This window comes from Brachyhypopomus gauderio, chromosome 13 (genome assembly GCF_052324685.1).
Source record: "Brachyhypopomus gauderio isolate BG-103 chromosome 13, BGAUD_0.2, whole genome shotgun sequence".
Taxonomy (NCBI): Eukaryota; Metazoa; Chordata; class Actinopteri; order Gymnotiformes; family Hypopomidae; genus Brachyhypopomus; species Brachyhypopomus gauderio.
In genome coordinates, this window is record NC_135223.1 from 10,361,416 (window position 1) to 10,375,109 (window position 13,694).

The following is a 13,694-nucleotide window of genomic DNA, read 5'->3' on the forward strand; positions in this document are numbered from 1 at the left end:
TTAATTGGAAATAAGTTAAACAAGAAAAGAATAATCACCGATCGCAGTTCGGGATTGAGACTTGTGTCTGGACTCAAACTGTCACAGGCGAACGCAGCTTGTGAAATTAAACCTGTTCTTTAATAAACTAAAGAAGGTGCGTGTGTCCCGAACAGATCTAGAATATTTATACTGATGTATGAGTACAACAACGACAAGCAAAACTGTAATCTAATAATGCTTAAATAAAATAAAATAATCTATTCTTGCGCCATGCTGCTATTTCAGTAGCCGTAAAAACCAATCCACACTATAGCGGTTTCTATCTTTCCACTCCTCTGTTAGGTTCTCAATAGTGGGATCCTTCTCTTTGAAGTGCCACTGTCATTGTATTCGGGCAACATCTCCATTTGTTGCTCTCTGAAGTATCCGGACCTCATGTGGCGCATCCTCCATGTTTATGACTGGTGTCACTGGCCGCTTGTTTATCCTTCTTCTCCCTGTGGTTAAGAAGGTAAAACTGCATTTGATCTAAAACTATAGGTATTCTAAACATTGTCATTTATAATGGCCATAATAAATAAATAAAATAAAGCAAACGAACTATGCATCAAATTGTGAGTACATTAAAGCGTGTTTTACATTCGCAGTAACCTAATGCAAAAAGTTACACTCAGTAAACTCCAGAATTGAAATAGCGGTTAGCGTGCGTTTATTAGTCTGGCCGCGCGTCCAATCACAGAAGACGGAAGGGGCCACGTGGGCTGAGCGCTGGGGCTGAAGGTTTAAAGTCATCCCAACAGGCTCGCGCTCCTACAGCTCTCCGCGAGGTCCCGCGCGCGTGCCGTCTGATGGGAACGCTCGAGCAGCTGCAGGATTACCGTGGCAACACTGACGTCCAGTAGCGACAGAGGATTAAAACTGATGTGTGTTGTCAAAACGTGTCCGTAACTCGGCAGTAAAGCGCGCTTTGCGTGGGTGCCACAGCACTTTTGTAGTAGTTCGAGCTGGTTTTGGTTACACAGCACTCACGTCTGGCGTTTTATAAAGAGAGTTTCGTTTACACGTTCAATACTGCGTAATTACACCGATATAAAAGAAGAAGAAAGCAGTGTCAGTGATGAATAGTGCCATAGCAGCGCTCCTGTACCTCTCCATTGTGGCCTTAAAGGTGAGTTTAAGTGTTCTTGATAGGATGCACCAACAATAAGTCTTTGAGCGGGATTGTTTCCTATTCTTTGGTTCTGAATGCTCTTCATAGTCATAGTTTTACCTTTTCAAAATGCCTTGTATTGGTATAAATATCTCAAACGACTGGACTCCAGTCATGCTCGATTTGGTCCATCAACTTGTAAGAACTTAAGTCATTGCTGGCTTTGCCTTTTTTATGGTTTGTTCATTGTTCACATTTACAGTATCAAAAGCTAAACATGGTAAACGGGCACCTCTGCACATCAGATGTGTGTCAGCATAAACTGATTTGGTGCCACTTATTTTAATTCTGTGTAATTTCTTTGCCCCTCAAAAAAAAAAAAAAAAAAAAAAAAAAAAAAACGGCAACAGAATTGTTGGGCAAAAATCTGCCCAGACTTGTTTGAACTTTTTTTCTTATCTCTGCAACAAATTCTGTTCCTCTGATGAACTCAAATTCTGCTGTGATGTTTTATAAGACACGTTTCCTGCTTTCACCCATTGGCGTTGGATCATGTATTCTTTGGAGAATTACAAAAGATTGGTATCATAACAATAATTTATTTAAAATTAATAATGCAAACACAACCTGTGGACTATTTCTTGTCAAGTTTTTCCAATGACCATTTTCCTCTAAGCAATTTTAGAGTCTCAGTGCATTCCTCTAAATGCTGAATTATTCAAAGGACGTCTTTTTATTCCTCCTATCAAAACATTGCACACTGCAACACTTTGAAGAGGGGTGATCTAATCGGCCTGTTATGCTTTCTCAGAAAGCCTCGGCTTCCAACAGTGAGGACCACCGAGCTTCAGTAAAGCTCTTGTGCTCTTTTTGTACATTGCATTGGTATCTTGGGCAGTCACTTAAAAGTCTGTTTGCCAGATCCGTGTCCTCTACTTCTCTGTTAGAGTGGAGGCTGGAGTGTACTGTCATAGTGGGTTCTTGGTGAAGACATGACTCCGTCTGAACCATCACTGGGGCTTTGGATTTCCGGAACCCAGTAATTATCATCATTTTCTCCTGGTCTGCGGACAGCAAGGGGGTAGTGAACTTGCAGTTCAGTAATTCGACTTTCCATTTAGCCACATGGCTTTTAACTGCTGGGGGGCCATGGGGGTTGTGGGGTTTGTTTCTCTCTTGAGCGCCCTGCCAGTAGCTCTCTCTCTATCCTAGCTGGACCTCACCCGGGCTTTTGGGTTGGGCAGCCTGGCATCACCGGCTGCTCACTGGCGGTGTTCTGAATGACGGGCATTGTTCAGCTGGCCCATTTTCATATAAAAAAAAAAACCTTTTTTAAAGAAACATCTTGTAGGGTTTGTTTCTTTAAATTGCAGTTTCCAGTGCCATTAGGAGGAGGAAGTGGAGGCGTGATAAGCCAGTATTAGGGCCCTGACCCTCTCCGGTTCTGCTGTGTTGTTTGGGTGTGAAGGGGAACGCTCCGAGCTCCTGCTCACTCGGCTGGAACCTCCTGGAGCTTGCGGGCCCTTTGATGTGTTCAGTGCTCAGGGTGCTTTTACCATACACTCCACATGTGTCCATACATCACATCCTGTCCCTCAGACGGCTGCAATATTTCTGATTCATACCCCTCTGTGTGTATGTATGTGTGTGTGTGTGTGTGTGTGTGTGTGTGTGTGTGTGTGTGTGTCTGTGCGCACACACATGATGACTCCATGCTGACTGACTGACTGCAACAGCCGCAGAGCTAAGCCTGCTTTGAAGCCCTTCATGGTCTTTGGTGGTCTCAGGTTGGCTGACTGGCTGAAATGGCGTCCCTGTAGAGGCAGTCGCAAACAGCTGCTGCCCCTCTGAGGGCCCTGTCCTGAGTCGCCTTGGGGGGGGGACCAGAGTCTGGCATGATGGGTCTCGGGATGTAAGCGCAAGCGTGTTTCACCGTAACGGACTTCTTTTGCCTGCGTGGTCTCCACCTCTCCAGGGGTCGCCACGGACACCCGCGCCGAGGGTATAGCTGCGTTACGAACGACGATGAATCTGGGCCCACGCTGCACAGAGCCACTTAAATCCATATTAGGACTTTAAGGAAAGGGGGGGGGGGAGCTAAAACGACTCCTGCTAACACTTTCTCTGACTCTCACTCTTTCACTGCCTCCCTTTCTCTCTCTCTCTCTCTCTCTCTGTCTCTGAATAGTGGATGAATGTCACTCAGTGTTTGAGCACGGTTTGTGGCCGTTTGAGGCGTGTGTGTCGGCTGTGGTTAGGTGAAAGGATAAGGCGCTGTTGGAATAATAGCATAACTGTTAGTGGAATGGTGTCAAGCTCCAGTTCAATCAGCGCTGCATCTTGTATAAACTTAATGTCAGCTTATCTTTGCTGCTGTTGGCTTCGGAATGTGCAAGCAAGGCTGCACCACTTCCCTGGAGTGTGTGTGTGTGTGTGTTGGGCACATTCAACAGGTCAGCACACGCTGCCTGTGTGCCTCACCCGAGATCAGAGGGGAGAGAGAGACATCAGAGGGTTCGTCGAGCTTTTCCTGTCCCCCGCTTTGCAGGAGGCTCGTAGTTAGACATCTGTTTGCTCTTGTCAGGTCGCTGGAGGGGAAGGGGGCCGTCCCCCTAAATGCAAGCGTGACCTCCTCTCCCACACCTGCAGGGCTGGGGGGCAGGGGGCAGGACACATCAAAGCCCTGCGTCTGACCCAAACAGACCTTCACATGCTGGGCTTGCCTTGTCTGTCCACACCCTGGACTCAGGCCCACGGCTACAACTGCCCCGCACCCCACCCTGTCCCACCGCCACCCACTGCTCCTCTGAGAGTAGAGACAAATACACACACACACACACACACACACACACACACACACACACAAACAAGGTGTGGGACAAGCACAAGCAAACCCCCACAGACGCCTGTTATATTACTGATTCATACCCATTGTGTGTGTGTGTGTGTGTCTGCCTGTCTGTCTGTCTCTCTTCTTCTTGTCTCATTTGCATTCGCACATGAGTGTGTGTGAGCCATGCTGAGAGTAGAAAGCCAGGCTTCCTTCCTTCCGTGACCTCTCGCTCCATTGCTCTCTCTCTCTTTCTCCCTCTCTCTCCCTGTTGTTTTATTATCTTCTCTCCATTTGGGTGGAGGGAGGGTTTTGATTAAAGCCAGTCCCTGCTGTTTGAGACACTCAAACATGCTGGAGTGCATAAGGCTTCAGGAATGTCTCATATAGGTCTCACCTCTCACTCGTACACACAGACGGGGCTTCCATTACCAGGCCCATAAACACACTTCGGCCAGTGCTTAGGGAAGATTAGAGAGGAACGGCTAAATACCTTTTCACTGTTTATGATGTGTACTGGAGATGTGTGTGAGCAAAACACAGCCCTGAGAGACCTGAAAGATCATGACGTGTGTTTATATGTGTGTAAAACAAAAAGGATGGAAAACAAAAAAAAAACAGAGAATAAACATTGTCATTTGATCGCCCATGCCAGTATTACTACCCATCGGTTGGAGTCCCTCAAATGTTCAAACTGTGAGTCGACGTTGACGTGGTGTGTGTGCTTGTGTGTGCATGTGTGTCCGTGCAGCTGGTGGTGGGCGACGTGTGTGTCAGCAACCAGTTCACAGCCGCGGGCCAGTGCTGCAGCCTGTGCCCTGTGGGCACCGGCGTGGCATCCGGGTGTGGCCGAGAAGACACCAAGTGCCAACCATGCCAGGAGGGTGAGTGACGCACGCAGCCCCGTTTGGGACTCGGCCCAGAATTCTGCAGGGGGGGGAGTGGCTTGTGGGTCGGCTCTGTGGGCGAGCCCCGGGTGGAGGAGGGGGGGAGCGGGGTTGACCGGCGGGGTTGAACGTGCTCCCTCCCTGTGCCGGCAGGTGTGAGCTTCTCCAGCGTGGAGGGCGTGCGGGGCTGCCGGGCGTGTGTGCGGTGCCCAGCGGGCGTGGCCCGGTTACAGCGCTGCACGGCCTCGCGGGACACGCGATGCGACTGCGGCGAGGGATTCTTCCTCTGGAGGGCGCCCAACGGCACGGAGGGCCTGTGCGCGCCCTGCTCCCTGTGCCGGCGGGGGGAGGGCGTGGTGCGGGCGTGCAGCCCGGCGGAGGACACCGTGTGCCGCCCCTGTGCGGAGGGCACCTACACGGAGGAGAGGAGCGCCAGCCAGCCCTGCCTACCCTGCTCCCGGTGCCGAGAGGACGAGGTGGAGATCCGCTCGTGCCAGGCCAACTCCGACACGCTGTGCATGGGTGAGTCCCGACTCCCGACATGTCTCACATGAGTGAATTCTAAGGACATTTGTGTGTTTGTGTGTGAGCGTGTGAGACTATGAGCGTGTGTAAAAGTGCATTTGTACACCCTCTGCTGTTACACATTTAGTCACTGTCTCCCATGTTCTCCACAGACCTTCACCGATGGCATGTTCTCTGGGTGGGGCTCCTGGTCATAGCATGTACCATGAGCTGACACAGACACACAGTGTTACTGTGGTATTAACACACGTGAGGCGTAACAACATAAGGCGGACAGCCACTACCCAGACGTGTCCAGCCAACAGAAACTGACCACACGTGGATGACTAGTGAGACAGATGGACTGTAGACTCCTAAAAGCAGCTAAAAGCTGTACCTGGCTGGGCGGGGTGGGGGGTGGGGTGATATATCGACTGGTGATGGTGTGGGAGGCAGGGGGTGTTGGGATTATATAGCAAACATGTGGCTAACAGCTTTTCTCCACAGCACAGCTGAGAGAGAAACCAGATAGTTTATATGTGTAGTGGCAGGGACAGATAGTGTATATGTGTAGTGGTGTGGACAGATAGTGTATATGTGTAGTGGTGGGGACAGATAGTGTATATGTGTAGTGGTGGGGACAGATAGTGTATATGTGAAGTGCCAGGGACAGATAGTGTATATGTGTGGTGGCGGGAACACATAGTGTATATGTGTAGTGGCGGGGACAGATAGTGTATATGTGTGGTGGCGGGGACAGATAGTGTATATGTGTGGTGGCGGGAACACATAGTGTATATGTGTAGTGGCGGGGACAGATAGTGTATATGTGTAGTGGCGGGGACAGATAGTGTATATGTGTGGTGGCGGGAACACATAGTGTATATGTGTAGTGGCGGGGACAGATAGTGTATATGTGTGGTGGTGTGGACAGATAGTGTATATGTGTAGTGGTGGGGACAGATAGTGTATATGTGTGGTGGTGTGGACAGATAGTGTATATGTGTAGTAGTGGGGACAGATAGTGTATATGTGTGGTGGCGGGGACACATAGTGTATATGTGTAGTGGCGGGGACAGATAGTGTATATGTGTAGTGGCGGGGACAGATAGTGTATATGTGTGGTGGCGGGAACACATAGTGTATATGTGTAGTGGCGGGGACAGATAGTGTATATGTGTGGTGGTGTGGACAGATAGTGTATATGTGTAGTGGTGGGGACAGATAGTGTATATGTGTGGTGGTGTGGACAGATAGTGTATATGTGTAGTAGTGGGGACAGATAGTGTATATGTGTGGTGGCGGGGACACATAGTGTATATGTGTGGTGGTGTGGACAGATAGTGTATATGTGTAGTGGTGGGGACAGATAGTGTATATGTGTGGTGGTGTGGACAGATAGTGTATATGTGTAGTGGTGGGGACAGATAGTGTATATGTGTATATGTGTAGTGGCAGGGACAGATAGTGTAAATGTGTAGTGGTGGGGACAGATAGTGTATATGTGTAGTGGTGTGGATAGATAGCGTATATGTGTAGTGGTGTGGATAGATAGCGTATATGTAGTGGTGTGGATAGATAGTGTATTGTCAGGAACAGCACATGATACCCGTGTGATGCGGTTCACCTGTCGCTCATCGCCCCTCCCCTTTTGCTACTATTTAGGCTTCCTCCTCTCTCTTCCGGGTTGCGAAGTATTGTTGCCATGCCACATACCAAGCGTTTTCTCAGTGTTACTGCTCTCCCGTGTACCGACCTCTGCTCTCCTCCTAGACCTCGTCCCCTGCCTAGTCCCTTTGTACCTCCTGGCTTCTGTCTCATCGGCGTGACATTGGACTGTCCTGACTACGATCACATCACTCCTGCATTACACCCCCTGAACAGAGTTACTAGCCTGTTTGATCACTTCGTAATTGCTGTTTCAATAAAAGCGGCTGTTATCCGCACTTGGATCCTTGTCTGCCTGATCAGTACGTTACATGTATATGTGTGGTGGCAGGGACAGATAGTGTATATGTGTAGTGGCAGGGACAGATAGCATATATGTGTAGTGGTGTGGACAGATAGCGTATATGTGTAGTGGCGGGGACAGATAGTGTATATGTGTAGTGGTGGGGACAGATAGTGTATATGTGTAGTGGTGTGGATAGATAGCGTATATGTGTAGTGGTGTGGATAGATAGTGTATATGTGTGGTGGCGGGGACAGATAGTGTATATGTGTATATGTGTAGTGGCAGGGACAGATAGTGTAAATGTGTAGTGGTGTGGATAGATAGTTTATATGTGTAGTGGCAGGGACAGATAGTGTATATGTGTAGTGGTGTGGACAGATAGTGTATATGTGTAGTGGTGGGGACAGATAGTGTATATGTGAAGTGCCAGGGACAGATAGTGTATATGTGTGGTGGCGGGGACACATAGTGTATATGTGTAGTGGCGGGGACAGGTAGTGTATATGTGTGGTGGTGTGGACAGATAGTGTATATGTGTAGTGGTGGGGACAGATAGTGTATATGTGTGGTGGTGTGGACAGATAGTGTATATGTGTAGTAGTGGGGACAGATAGTGTATATGTGTGGTGGCGGGGACACATAGTGTATATGTGTAGTGGCGGGGACAGATAGTGTATATGTGTGGTGGTGTGGACAGATAGTGTATATGTGTAGTGGTGTGGACAGATAGTGTATATGTGTGGTGGTGTGGACAGATAGTGTATATGTGTAGTGGTGGGGACAGATAGTGTATATGTGTATATGTGTAGTGGCAGGGACAGATAGTGTAAATGTGTAGTGGTGGGGACAGATAGTGTATATGTGTAGTGGTGTGGATAGATAGCGTATATGTGTAGTGGTGTGGATAGATAGTGTATATGTGTGGTGGCAGGGACAGATAGTGTATATGTGTAGTGGCAGGGACAGATAGCATATATGTAGTGGTGTGGACAGATAGCGTATATGTGTAGTGGCGGGGACAGATAGTGTATATGTGTGGTGGCGGGGACACATAGTGTGTATGTGTAGTGGTGTGGACAGATAGTGTATATGTGTAGTGGTAGGGACAGATAGTGTATATGTGTGGTGGTGTGGACAGATAGTGTATATGTGTAGTGGTGTGGACAGATAGTGTATATGTGTAGTGGTGGGGACAGATAGTGTATATGTGTATATGTGTAGTGGCAGGGACAGATAGTGTAAATGTGTAGTGGTGGGGACAGATAGTGTATATGTGTAGTGGTGTGGATAGATAGCGTATATGTAGTGGTGTGGATAGATAGTGTATATGTGTGGTGGCAGGGACAGATAGTGTATATGTGTAGTGGCAGGGACAGATAGCATATATGTGTAGTGGTGTGGACAGATAGCGTATATGTGTAGTGGCGGGGACAGATAGTGTATATGTGTAGTGGTGGGGACAGATAGTGTATATGTGTAGTGGTGTGGATAGATAGCGTATATGTGTAGTGGTGTGGATAGATAGTGTATATGTGTGGTGGCGGGGACAGATAGTGTATATGTGTATATGTGTAGTGGCAGGGACAGATAGTGTAAATGTGTAGTGGTGTGGATAGATAGCGTATATGTGTAGTGGTGTGGATAGATAGTGTATATGTGTAGTGGTGGGGACAGATAGTGTATATGTGTAGTGGTGGGGACAGATAGTGTATATGTGAAGTGCCAGGGACAGATAGTGTATATGTGTGGTGGCGGGGACACATAGTGTATATGTGTAGTGGCGGGGACAGATAGTGTATATGTGTGGTGGTGTGGACAGATAGTGTATATGTGTAGTGGTGGGGACAGATAGTGTATATGTGTGGTGGTGTGGACAGATAGTGTATATGTGTAGTGGCAGGGACAGATAGTGTATATGTGTGGTGGCGGGGACACATAGTGTATATGTGTAGTGGCGGGGACAGATAGTGTATATGTGTGGTGGTGTGGACAGATAGTGTATATGTGTAGTGGTGTGGACAGATAGTGTATATGTGTGGTGGTGTGGACAGATAGTGTATATGTGTAGTGGTGGGGACAGATAGTGTATATGTGTATATGTGTAGTGGCAGGGACAGATAGTGTAAATGTGTAGTGGTGGGGACAGATAGTGTATATGTGTAGTGGTGTGGATAGATAGCGTATATGTGTAGTGGTGTGGATAGATAGTGTATATGTGTAGTGGCAGGGACAGATAGCATATATGTGTAGTGGTGTGGACAGATAGCGTATATGTGTAGTGGCGGGGACAGATAGTGTATATGTGTAGTGGTGGGGACAGATAGTGTATATGTGTAGTGGTGGGGACAGATAGTCTATATGTGTAGTGGTGTGGATAGATAGCGTATATGTGTAGTGGTGTGGATAGATAGTGTATATGTGTGGTGGCGGGGACAGATAGTGTATATGTGTATATGTGTAGTGGCAGGGACAGATAGTGTAAATGTGTAGTGGTGTGGATAGATAGCGTATATGTGTAGTGGTGTGGATAGATAGTGTATATGTGTAGTGGCGGGGACAGATAGTGTATATGTGTAGTGGTGTGGATAGATAGCGTATATGTGTAGTGGTGTGGATAGATAGCGTATATGTGTAGTGGTGTGGATAGATAGTGTATATGTGTAGTGGCGGGGACAGATAGTGTATATGTGTAGTGGCAGGGACAGATAGTGTATATGTGTAGTGGCAGGGACAGATAGTGTATATATGTAGTGGTGTGGATAGATAGTGTATATGTGTAGTGGTGTGGACAGATAGCGTATGTGTGTAGTGGTAGGGACAGATAGCGTATATATGTAGTGGTGTGGACATCCCCTGTGGTAATTCTGCACCTCAAACAAAAGCTTGTTTGCTTTTGCCGTTATTATTGTTGTATCCGTGACACAGGATCTGGTGTTATGATCTAATGATTTGTGTGTATTGTGTATTTGAACAGAACACATCTCTTTAAACAGCAGTGTTAATTAAATTGTAGCGCTGAGCCGAACTCGTTTAGTGAGACTGGTTTTAGAATCAGCAAAAACTGGTTTTTAAATACTGCTAAAACCCACAGTTATACCTCAGAGGTGCGTTCGGCGTGTTGAGCAAGTTTGCAGGTTTCAAGGTTAACCTGGTTAATGGGTGACGACAAACACTTCTTTTGAAGCCCTGTCCAGTTTTCTTGAACACACACAAACACACAAGACAATGAACCTGTCTAGGCTGCAGCAGGGCTCAGTCTGGAACAAGCCTGGAGCCATGAGCATGTGTGTGAGAGGAGAATACTTCTGTGAATGTGTGTGTGTGTGTGTGTGTGTGTGTGTGTGTGTGTGTGTGTGTGTGTGAAAGGAGACTGACAGTATTGCTGGTCATTCCTCTCGGTTCTGCATTAAGAGCTGGCACCACTGTCTCGTCTAACACGCCTACGCTCACTGACCATGTGTGCCTAACCCTAACCCTAGTCAGACTGAGTGTGTGTGTGTGTAGGTAGCAGATGTCAGCAGAGCTCCTTGAAATGGCAGTGCTGGAATGCTCTGGTCTGGTGGACATCCTCCAGATATCAGTGCAGTCGTTATTAATGAGTGTGTTATTGGGCGCTGATCTGAACCGGTCCACTCTCCAATCACACAGTGTGCTGTGGAACCTTCCTAGCGCACACCGCACCATCGGGAGAGGGTGATGCTTAGGAACTGGCATGACCAAACTTCCTTCCGAATTCTGTTCCTCTAGACAAAGACCTGCACATCCTGTCACGGCCCGCCGGGTCGGAGGGTCCGTGGGAGTTCCCGCGCCGGCCGGGTTCGGCTGAGGAGGAGAATGAGAAGAGCAGCGTGGCGCCCGGGTCCGAAGCCCCCGCACACGCCCCTGCAGACCAGGGCAGCAGCCACACACTGGTCTACGTGTCTCTGCTGGCTGCAGTGGTACTGGGGCTCCTGCTCTACGTCGCCTACAAGTGGTGAGTGAGGGAAACGCAGCTGCGTTCAATGAAATGGTTCCATCCAGAGAGCTAATGTTGCTAACAGTGACCGGAAGCTTAGAAGTGTCTGGAAAGCATGACGTCATTTGCGTAACGCTAATTTGGCCGGTGTTTGCTTTATTATTCTCTGTTGGACACATTTTGTACTGAGCATGTGATAATGTAACGTGTGTGTGTGTGTGTGTGTGTGTGTGTTAGCTGGAAATCGTTCCAACAGAAGCGTGCTCTTCAGAAGGCGCGTGCGGGAGAGCTGAGCGCTGGGGCGGAGGGGGAGAAGCTGCACAGTGACAGTGGTGTGTTCCTCGACTCACACAGCCTGCAGGAGAACCAGACCAGCAAAGGTGAGGGCGGCTCGGCCGACGCCCTTCGCTCGCGTGCCGGCTGCGCACGCGAAATGAACGCCGGCCTCCTCAGCTAACGCTCCCCTCCTCACGCTCTCTCCGTTCTCTTTACTCTCCGTCTCCTCAACAGGCAGCAAGCGGGACAGCAAGCAGGACACACGGCTCTACGTGAACCTCCCACCCCACCGGCGGGAGGAGGTGGAGCGACTCCTTGAAGAGGGCGGCGGCCGTGGCTGGAGGCAGCTGGCGGCAGCGCTGGGCTACGAGCAGGACCGCACGGACGTCTTCGGTCGCGGCCAGGACCCCGTCCACACGCTGCTGACCGACTGGGCCCAGCAGGAGGGCTCCACACTGGGCCTGCTATGCTCCGCCCTCGCCCGCATCGACCGCCACGACGTAGCCTCCGCCCTCACTGCCCCCGCACAGGGGGTCTCAGTGGTCTGAGGGGTCTGGGATGGTTCCGTTACCCTTTCCATAGTGGGACGACAGACTCTGCTGAGGAAAAGGGCATCGCACCCCTTTACGCCTCATGGGGAGGCGCAGTAACATAGTGACACAAGACTTTACACACCAAAACTACAACTCAACATGGAGAACAGCCTTTCTCCTGTTTGGATTGTGCAGTGCTTTCCAGGTGCTCGGGCATCTTACTCACTAAAGACACGTCCTTCATGTGTAGCGCTCCCTAACTCAGTATTTATAAGAAGTCGTTCTTCTCTGGCGTCGAGCGGTCAGGCCGGGACTTTACAGGCTTTCGTAAAGTTCTCTTTGTAAAGGGAAAGTTCCACTCCGTTTATCTCTGCCCCGCTTTCATGGCGAGCGGTTTTTGGGGCGGATTCGGTCGCTGCCCGTGGCTCACGGCCGAGCACTGGGGAACAGTTTCAGCGCCGTGACCCACACTGTTGTGCCTGAGAAACCAACGGCGTCGCGGCGTTCTCCAGGTCCCAGTCGGAACGGCCGGGGGGGCGAGATGAGAAAGAGCGGAGCAGGAGGAAGGGTGGCCGACCCAGGACAGAGCTCTGGGGTTTATTCACCCCCTAATCTGTCTTCCGCTGATCTGGCTGGTATTAAATATCAATAATTATCAAGTTGTATCACCTTGCATATATGGGGCATGGGGCAGCATCATGTGACCTTATCATTGGATACATATTGTGTTTTGTTTTTTTTTGTCATTCATTTCATGTATTTTTTAATAAATAAATAATAACCTGTGTGCATTTTCTGTGTAACCTTCGTAGTACTAACATATGTGACATTATTACATATGCAGCACCATTAAGACAATACAGGCTGGTGGTGTGTTTATAGTCTGAGGATTTGATCACAAGATGGCATCCAGACCCGGGGCCAGCGGGTTCATCTGTACTCTTAGACACATTGTCATCACTCGGACTACATCACCATCCGGAGCGAGCCGTTGGAGAGCTCGCGAGGAGGGGGGGGGGGTGTTCTTTGTCTATGGTGCTAGTGATTGGTAGGATCTGTTTACTCCACGACCCCCGTGAGAGGCTGTAGTGCCTGAGTCTCCTTTGTCATAGCAATGATGAATTGCTGAGCTTGTGGGAAAGTGAGCTGTGTAAATCAGCACCGAGACAGTCGTTGTGATGCAACCCCAACACTCATCACAGGCACAAGGCCTTGGCCAGCAACTTCACTTACACAACAGAAACTAATTACAGCTGCATGTTGTGTGAATATTAATGTTTAACGCCTCTTTCTTGGGCCAGTTGAGTTCAAACACCCTTTTTCACTTTCAGGTCTTTGATCAAAATTAAATCCACTTCACTGGGCACAAGAAACTGTTCCATATGGGGTTTTTTTTTGTTGTTGTTATTCTTCTATGTACCAGTAATGTCAGAGGGTTTTAAGCTATACCAAGTTCTCCAATTACCAGCACAGGCAGAAAAAGAGATTCCTAAACCCTGTCGGAGGGTCCAGAGCTGCCCTGCGTGGACCGTATTATTCAGGGTCTCATCAATGCTCGGGCCCGTGCAGCCCTCCCTCCCTCTTTTCCAATCTGCTAATGATTTCTTAGGCTGCGCCGTTAAA

General features: G+C 48.9%; 1 protein-coding gene across 1 annotated transcript; it reads left to right on the plus strand.

Annotated features, from left to right (window-relative positions):
- The first annotated feature begins 785 nt into the window (after positions 1 to 785).
- Positions 786 to 12,857, plus strand: nradd (neurotrophin receptor associated death domain). The gene is made up of 6 exons (XM_076971083.1): positions 786 to 1,150; positions 4,714 to 4,846; positions 5,003 to 5,371; positions 11,055 to 11,280; positions 11,500 to 11,642; positions 11,773 to 12,857. The coding sequence occupies exons 1-6, from the start codon at positions 1,100 to 1,102 to the stop codon at positions 12,084 to 12,086; spliced, it is 1,236 nt and encodes a 411-aa protein (XP_076827198.1). The 5' UTR covers positions 786 to 1,099; the 3' UTR covers positions 12,087 to 12,857.
- Positions 12,858 to 13,694: the final 837 nt, after the last annotated feature.